Raw genomic sequence first — 9,509 nt, 5'->3', positions numbered from 1 at the left:
TATAAGAGACAGGGGCAGATGGGGACTCCGACGGGGGTCCTTTGCCACCTCGGACCCCCTGCTCTAAAACCTCGCTTGGAATAAACGCCCGTGCGTTAATCTTTTTCCTAAAATAAATACTCCCTTAATGACCGTAAGCAGATAATGGAAGCAAGATCATTCTCAACAGTCTATTAATGTACTACCTCAGAGTTAAATTTACATTTTTTCTAACCTGGTTGTAATCAATAAGTCGTTATGATCACGCAATAAAGCACTTGACGGTAATTGTAGTTCCACATTTACAGTGACATAGGAGCGTTTGAGTACTACACCTATCCGTTTTATACCAATAAATAATAATAATAAACGCCTTCCTCAAATAAGCTCCCCCACAAAAACCCTTAAAAATAAATCCCCGGGACGTTAATTCGAATAAGTACGGTATATACAGGAATGGATGCCAAAACTTAAAATAAACTTAATTTACCCTTTACTCTCGATACATCATATTTACTTTTGAACACCCTGGATACGCCACTGAAGTAACAACGTTTTTTAGTTTTTTTTCAGTAACTAGTGGGGAAACGCCAACGCCATCATTCGGATGGTAGCCAAAGAACCCTCTAACATACTAATAGCGTTTTCTGCCACGGTCCTGCTCTTTGACTGCTCTACTGCTAACTGGAGGCGGAAAAGCTCGCGGCTCGTTCCCACAAAGATCTCGGCATCATATCTTGTCTCTTGGCTCGTCACTGGTGTGATCACATCAAGATGTTGCCATCTTCTTTGGTTAAGGAATTGGCTAGAGCCCTCGCGTCCCATACAACTTGGGCTGTAATCTCTTCGACTCACCGGCTTTGATTTACTTTCCATGGCTTTACTTCGGCGATGGCACTCCAAGACAGAAGAGAGAGCTTCTCCTCGGCCCTTGGCTACCTTCATGGACGTCGAATCCAGTACCTCCACACAGGCCCTAGTCGGTGCTCGATGACGTGTCTGCGTGTACCACTGGTTTAACTCAGCCAGCTTTTGAGGATCTGCTTCCGCAGCAAGAAATAATAAACACCTGGTATGCAGCAGAGCTAACGGGGAGCATATTGGGATCAGCTGGATTTCTTCTGGCATTGGCATCCCTACAACGCTTGCCATGGCTGCAATGAGCTCCCACAGCCGCGGTGTAATGACAAACCCAAACTCTATGTATCTGGCGTCGTTGATTCGCTGTACTGCCTGGTCAAGATCACCTTCAGAAACAGGTCCTATGGTGGCCAACTCTTGTAGATACACCCATCTGGTACGGGATGTGGCTGGAGTAAGGTCGTCGGAGGATTCTGTCATGAAGGCTGGCACGTGTGTGCTCAGGTGTATCTTGGGATATCCTTTCACTTTCCCACACCCTGCCACCGGGCACCTGAAACCACGCCATTGGTGATTTTTACCTTTACTTGGCGAACAGGATGAGGCAGAGTCATTCTCCGGAATATCAGATGACTGGGCTGGACGCTTTCTGTGGACGATAGAGTAGCTTTGTTCCTGTATGGGAGCCGGTTTACCAGCACGCATAATGCAGCTTCCCTTTGTCGTTACGTCGGCGGACGGAGAATGTAAGGACTTTACCCTGAGGTCCCTCCAGAACTCCCTCACCAGTTCCTCCAATGCAACCGCGTTCCCGTCATGAGTGATGTGCTGAAAAGAGCATGTGTAAATTCCTTGCGCATTTGGGCCAGAAATCACTTTCGCCCAAACCTTCTGCTGCAGTGGAAGTTTGTCTTCGGCAAATGATCTAGCCTTAAGCGGTAATCGGGCGTCTATGCCCGCCAGCTGAAGCCTGATGCAAGACGCTGTTGGGCCGATTTTGGCGGAAAATACGCCATATTCGTCAATTAAGGATTGCCGCAACACTGTCAGGTACTTTCCCACTCTCACCGAGGGATTACTAGATTGTGGATATCGAATAGGGGTACCCCCATCCACATAGGTTGTCGAACTGATTGGTGAATGCTTTTCAGCTGCCATTCTGCAAGAACAAAATGTGGAATACAATGTTTAAAACAAAGTATTATACAACACATGATTAGAAAGTCACCCCAAGCTCTTTTGAGTGATGCCCACAAGCCCAGAGTACCGCCCATTTGTCACAATAATCGTAATCAATCATGACACGGATGACATAAGAAATCAAAATGATATTCAATGGGGAATATAGTTGGAGTTGGAATTTAACGAAAGCAATTCTTGCGTATGCCGCCGTAATTTCTATGGTTAGTAATCTATTGCCATATATTCGATGGTATCGCCGTAGAACAAGGCATAGGCGTAGATCCCGGGGGGGGGGGATGGGGATATATCCCCAAATATTTGACAAGGTCAGGGGGTGGTCCATTGTATCATCCCCCCAATATTTTGATTATGTATGGGATAAAATGGAGCTTTACACACTTCAAAAGACTGTCACAGAAATAATTTGCAATGTCGTATACGCTTACAAAGATGAAAATTAGCATAATGTATTAATGTTGATAACAAAATTATTTTATCTGGTACCAATCTAAGCTCTTCTTTCCTTAGATGTTAGATGTGCTTGCAAAGCAAGCCACATTTTCACACTGAAGGGTGTGTACGACATCAGTAATTTTATGTCAATTCCAGGAATTTTCAATCATCCCCCAATGAAAAATACTTTTCTACGCCACTGGAGCAAGGGACCACTTCCAACACCATGAATCACTCGATATATACTAATATTCAAAGTCAATAATCAGAGCTTTGACATAGTAAAATCATATTTTTTTATTTTGACATAGTGAGAGCAAGTGGTTATGCCACATTGGCCTATATAGAAAAAAAATTATGAAAAACAAGTTCTGCTACCCGGTCTGCACTAAGCTTTTTGAACGCAATATACTGTAGTCAATTAGTCTATTGAAGAAGTAGGCCAAAACGCTGAAAGTTAAATGCAAAAAAAAAAAATCAAATGATGTGTCATTGGGAAATTGATTATTAACTAAAAAGTTTACAAAGTAAAATTTTCATATGACAAAAGAAAAAAAAAAAGAAAGCTAGAGTAATTTGGATTCTCAAAATTCGATTGGCTACCTTAAGACTATAATCACTAATATTTTATTTAGCTTTACACTCGTTATTTCATCTGATTTGTGTGAACTCAGGCGGAATTACGTCAGTTCGCGCGAGACCGACCAAGGCAAGTTACCAACCTGAGAGATTTGAAATGCGTGACTACACCAGTTGAGTGGGGGGAGGGCGCCGCCAGTGCCCCTGGGGTCAGTGGCGGAACCCTGGAGGCCCGGGTTCCAGTCACATAATCAACGGTTGATTGTGATAATGGAACGCACAAGACCGCACGCAACTACAGATTCTATAAAAGTAAAAGGTTGGCTAGGTTGTTTTCGGTATGGAAAGAGACATTTTCACGGTTAATTGATTCTCGAACGAGATGACGAAAGCTCTAATGAATTAAGCTACTCTGTATGACCGTTTTTATATTTTAATAACACCAATTTCTTCTAAGTTTAAATACATTTTCCAATGAATTCGTGATAATTCGTTATCACGCATAGATTTATGCTGATGCGTGACAAATTTCTGATCACGCATGTGTTTCTGCAAAATGCGTGTTCCATCCAAAATCACTTTGCAATGCGGGACCGTCGCGCACGATGCGAGACGGTTGGTAACTATGCGTCAGTTTATTAGTGTAAGATTTCAGGTTGGGAATATAAAGCAATGGCAATAAACTAAACTCAATATTTTAATAATCGCTTGGCATATCTAAGATGTGTGAAAGCAATGCCGAATTAAAATAGTATGTTGCTTTTGTGGATTTATACCGGTAGGACATGACAACGGCGGCGGAAGGTGGGGGGGGGGCGCCACATTTTCTACTGGGGCCTGCCATCACCCACTTTTGTAACGGCTCTAAGCATCAGTGGCAAACATCGTTAACGATTATTATTCTAATATTTTGGTACTTAGAGACCTTGTTTATTTTCACCTTATAAACCGACCTATTATTATTATTATAAAAACATATATTTTTCATTTTCAAACAAACAATAGGCTCAACTTTTTGAGTTGAGCAACCAGTGTGTACTATATTGATTGAAGTCTGTAAAGCACGCATCTAAAGCATGAAGAAAACAATGGAATCGCTGCCCGCCTTTAGGCACAGTGCGGAGGTAGGCACTAAGGTGAAATGCTCTATTCCTGTTTATGCTAACAATGAAGATGTAAGTGTAACTGATTGGCATTCAGTAAACCATTAAATCACGTAACATAACCACATTTAAATTCCATCTAATTTAACAAAAACAAAAAGATACTTAATTATGCCATTTATTAAAATAAAAAAGTTCTCTGAAGGTTACTTACCGTACTTTAATTAATAGTACCTTCTATAACAAAAACTGTAGTGAAAACCTTTTCGCTTGACATTACTAATTAGTCATTTGTGAAACAAAATGATAGGCTAGGTCAAATGTTATATTGAACATTTATTATTATTACTATTATTATTATTATTATTATTATTATTATTATTATTATTATTATTATTATTAAAAAAGAGATCGGAAGAAAACAAAAAATTATATTCAAATTTGAATCCGATCGTGCCATTTCCGACTATCTAGAGGTGCCATAATCATAATTGTTTCTTACCCCAGCCTCAACCATGGTGTGGCTCAGGCAGGTGGACACACCATATTCTGTGCAAGTCCCTGGCCGAACATTTTTTAATGTAGGGTAGTTTGGTAAAATATCATGTATTATTCATAACCATCCTTAGGCCTATAGAACATATTTTGCGCATGTGCTTGTTGTCAAGTCTGTGTATAGTCTCAACGATCAGCTACTCTGTGCATCGTGAGAGATCTAGTGTTTGATTAACAAAATTAAATTTTGGCGGACTGAGCGGATAAAATTGATAAGAGGCTCTTTTAATAATTTTAGATCAGTCAATATTTGCATAGGCCTAATTCAACAAAGGGTCCAGTGAGCACAATGGCCTTTGATATGATTATACATTATAACATATTATGCCTACATTACTTTATTTTTGGTGTTGGGCTTCAAGCTGCTTATGTCCCTTCTCTATATTCCCTGTTGTGACCCCATGGTTGAGCTTCAGTGGGTGGGATAACCAGTCTTTCTTTACTGCCGTTTCTGGTAAGTTACGGTATTAGTCCAGAATTATGCAAGTCTTATAATCACGTAACATTAGAGCCTTCATTCAGTCTGTTACCGGTATATCACATCCAGTCTATTTTATTATATTATCGTGAACTTAACAAATATTTAAAAGTAAACAAAATATTCGGTTGAAATAATTAGGAATCTTATTAATAATACACTCATATTTTGACATTGCAAGTTGTAAAATTCTTGTGTGAAGCCAAGTGTTAAATATAAATGTCACGTATCTCTTACAGGCTGATTAAATTGTGTTTTTTAAAATATTGATTACAGAAAGTATAGTACTTTTGCATTTAAAGATGTATTGTCTCTTGCTAATGTCAAAAAATCATTAAAAAAAATATTTTGAAATAAACTTGCTCATATTGCAATAGCATACACATTATTAACTAGTGCATAATAATTATTGAATTTTAAAAATGTGTACCCTGGTTTTTAACTAAAAAATTATAGTAAAAATAATAAAACACTTCCAGTGACTGGAAGTGTTTTTATCATTTTTCGCTGTAAACTGATGGGTAGACATTTTTTAAATATACTAATTTCTATGTTCAAGTTGATAACTTTTATGTAACTTCAAAATGGGCAAGTTAATTTCAAAAATTATTTTTATGATTGTTTTGGTATTTAAACTGTATTTCATAGGCCACGAGTTGAATTTCCTTGTTGATTTGACATTTAAGCATGGAGGAAAGAATTTCTTTCCTCCTGATTTATGTGATGGTTAGATGCGTCCACGCATCATACGTATAGTAATACAGTTGTGTCCGACCATGGAACTATGATGAATAAGATGACAGAAAATATATTTTGGGTCAAACTGAGCCGATACAATTTATTAAAAAGCGGCTCTTTTAATAACTTTAGATGTAGTCAAACTTATGGAATAGGCAGGGTCCATGAGCAATTTGGTCTTTTTTATAAGTACCGGTACTTTACATTACTTGCAGAATTATGCAAGTACTGTATTACTTATAATCACGTAAAGTTAGAGCCTTCATTCAGTATGTTACCGGTATATCAACATCCAGTCTGTTTTATCGTGAACAAAGTAAACAGAAGGTGATTTACTTATGTTATGCACTTATGTTATGTACCGTAACTAACTAAAGTATTTTCTTTTGTATGTATTTTCTTATGTTAGATATGAATTTATTTGCGAAACCTCGTAGGCCTAAAGCACACAGTGGTGGTGCCAGTAGACCAATTTATGGGCATAATTTGCGAAGTCCTCTTTGCAGCATCCAGCGAAGTTTCTATAGCTTATAATGGAATTTTAATAAACTTCAATTGAACAATTATTTAGTATTGTATTGGCAGACTGACAATAAATGTGTCAAATCATACCTATTTATTTTTTGCAAGGTCCATACAAAGGCTAAATCCCGGCCATGAAAGTGAATGGTGCGTCGTTCTATCAAAAATCGAACATATAAGGATTATTATGAATAATTCATGATATTTTACCAAACTCTCCTACGTTAAAAAAATCCTCACGCTCCCCCCTCCCCAAATCCTGCATCCGTCCCATAACATCAATGTATTGGTACACGATAGTGACCGTGTGAACCACATTTGGCGTCGCCTTGTGACACTCAATATTGGCAGGCAAGCCAGGTGGTATTGGCCTCTTCTTCCATCGCCGAAAATATCGATAAGGCACATAAAATGAACCATTGACTGCGACAGCTTACTTTGCAAGCATGGCCTGCAGAGACACACAGACACGAGTTAACGATATGCAGCGCAATACAGTAGGCCTACCTCATAAATTAGACGATGGGTTATCAATTAGTTGGGTATTTTGTATTATGATTTATAGACCAAACAGCAATTTTGTTTTCTTGAAAGAAATAAAAAAAACGATCTTTCTATTCATGCGGTGCACTCGAAAATAATGCTCGCGCCTGAATGATACCACTAGCAACGTAACGAACAACGGCTACAGGTACCCATCAAGGATATACGACATACGAGATTTTGGGTCAAAAAATAGAGACAGACTCGAAATAATGTTTATTGCATAAAAACAACGAATATAGAATATACAAGACCATGAGAAAATATGGCAAAAAGTTAAAGAGCATTTAATTAACATAATACGAGTAACCTCACTCATTTATAAACGTAGGGGACCTAGTCCCCAAAAGACCACGGAATTAAACCACGCTTCACCTGCAATCTTATTGGCTGACGTCCACAGAAGTTGAAGGGATGATGCCGGATGTTTAATGAAAAGTTACACCTGCTCAACCTAGCGCGAAAACTCGGTTGCAACTTATCAAAATGTTGGGGGAAAAATAGGCGTACCATAGGCTGTGAAACCGCTACGTAAAGCCTCCAAACACTATGAGTTGCAAAATGGAGGCATAATAAAAGAAAATTGACGCCAATTTATAAAGCATTGAACCATGAACTAAAATCAGTTTTAGTACAGTTTGTGTATTCGGATATTCTGACATATAGCAAGAACAAGCGAATTGAAGTGGAGTACGACTAAAAGAAATCCGTCGAACTCACAATAAACACCAGAGAGAGACATGCCAGGTGGACGAGGTACGCAATCACATATGAGATAAAAGCACGCCCAGCTAAAGTAATTAATACCACATAAATCTAGATTGCTGTTGTATAAACACGTCATATAACTTGAATACAGCATGGAGGTATACCTCCATGAATACAGTAATTGAGTTTAAATACGAACAAACCATCTTGAATTACCTACTGATGCACGCACGATATCAAAATGTGTTATCGTCTGCTTTTTTCTCGTCTTGATATGGTAGCTCCTCTTCCTAACGTACTGTACCTGATCTCTATCACGTGATTTTACTTGTTGTTGGCAGCCATCCGCTCCGCTGGTACTAGAATTGTTGGTGTATTACAAACATTATAATGGTCGTCTAAGGCCGTCTATGAGTTTTCCAGCGATTCTCCAGTCAGTTCTGGGGTACAAGACGTTTTTTTTTTTCCGGCCACCCCCCACCCCACTTCGCAACTCAAGGCCCCAGTACGTTTGGATGGAAGAATGTCTTCGTCATTGAACCGGAGCCGTAAGAAAACGAAAATAATCGGGCCAAGGTGATAAAGAGAAAGTTTTGTCTTGAGACAGCTGGCGCGCTTTTGTTTGCTACATGATTTTGTGACAAAAAACTATCAGTTTCTTGCATGTAAATTTCAAAATTAGAACAGAATGGGTTTATACAGTTAGAGGCAGTATGATAACTTAAAGAATTCTCTGTATAAGGCCTATAGCCATTGCCAACCTGAGATACTTGAAATGCGTAACTATACCATGCTATGGCTGGGGGGAGGTCCGGGCCCCTGGGGTCCAGAGGCGGAGCCTCGGTGTGGTCCAGGGCCGAGGGCCCCTGGCGCTCCGACGATCTCAACATTTTTTAAGCTGTATAAATTGACTTCTAGGAGCGTTTGTTGAATACCGGGTACAATAATATTTTTAATAAAGCCACATACAATTTGAGTTTTAATGTACATTATGATTTCATATGAGCACCCGAACTATGTACACAAACTTTTCATCACAAAACAAAAACAAAAAATGATTAGGTATAGGCCTCTACTGATTATTTTTTAGTAACGCGTCAGTGAATTAAGTATTCACGTAAATACTGTCATAATATGACTCAAGTTACTGCATGACCGTTTTTATATGTTTAATAAAACCAATTTCTTCTAATTTTAAATAGATTTTCCCCTGAATTTATGATAATTCGCTATCACGCACAAACATGTGCTAAATGCGTAAAAACATTTATCATCACGCATGTGTTTCTGCAAAATGTCTGTTTCAACCAAATTTACTTCGAAATGCGGGACGGTTGGTTACTGCATGCCGAACTGTGGAGAACACTCACATACATCTACATTATTGGAATAAATCAAGCCTTTTAATAACGCCATCAAAATTAACAGTTTATTCCCAAAAGTTATAAGTAAATCAAAAATCTCGGAGCTGACAAGCAAATATCTTCCCTGAAGACTGCAACAAAAAATAACGATGTTCGAAGGAGAAAAAGGCCATCAAGATCATAATTTCATGACATAAAAGAGCCGGGCGCCAAGTCAGTCTCAAAGAGAGTGATGCTTTATTATTTTGTTCTGGTTGTGGGTAAAGGGACCTCGGACTCTAAAAGTGTAGGAGTACAGTGGCGGATCCAGGGGGGGGGGGGGGGGGTGGTTTCAAGGGACGAACCCCCTTGAAGAAACGTAACAAAATACAACTGGGTACTGGCTTACAAAAAGCATGCTAACCTATAGGCATTGGTTGGAAGATCAGACAGACTAGGCTTAGC

The 9,509-nt window shown here is 39.0% G+C and overlaps 1 protein-coding gene across 2 annotated transcripts in view; it reads right to left on the bottom strand.

Annotated features, from left to right (window-relative positions):
- LOC117114199 overlaps positions 1–8,109 on the bottom strand; it is a 10,026-nt gene extending 1,917 nt beyond the window's left edge. The window contains exons 1-2 of one of the 2 annotated variants that reach the window (XM_033257790.1): positions 7,918–8,109; positions 835–1,999 (exon numbers count right to left, since the gene is read on the bottom strand). In XM_033257790.1, the coding sequence (XP_033113681.1) occupies positions 835–1,998 (1,164 nt within the window). In that variant the 5' untranslated portion in view covers position 1,999; positions 7,918–8,109. Of the gene's footprint in view, positions 1–76; positions 2,000–7,917 lie in introns of those variants that run through there. The other variant, XM_033257789.1, reaches the window with a different exon arrangement.
- Positions 8,110–9,509: the final 1,400 nt, after the last annotated feature.

This window comes from Anneissia japonica, unplaced genomic scaffold, assembly GCF_011630105.1.
Source record: "Anneissia japonica isolate Jap-2015-1 unplaced genomic scaffold, ASM1163010v1 scaffold288108_len519018_cov203, whole genome shotgun sequence".
Lineage (NCBI taxonomy): Eukaryota > Metazoa > Echinodermata > Crinoidea > Comatulida > Comatulidae > Anneissia > Anneissia japonica.
Note: the sequence above shows the minus strand (reverse complement) of the source record. Positions and strands in the feature narration are given on the sequence as shown.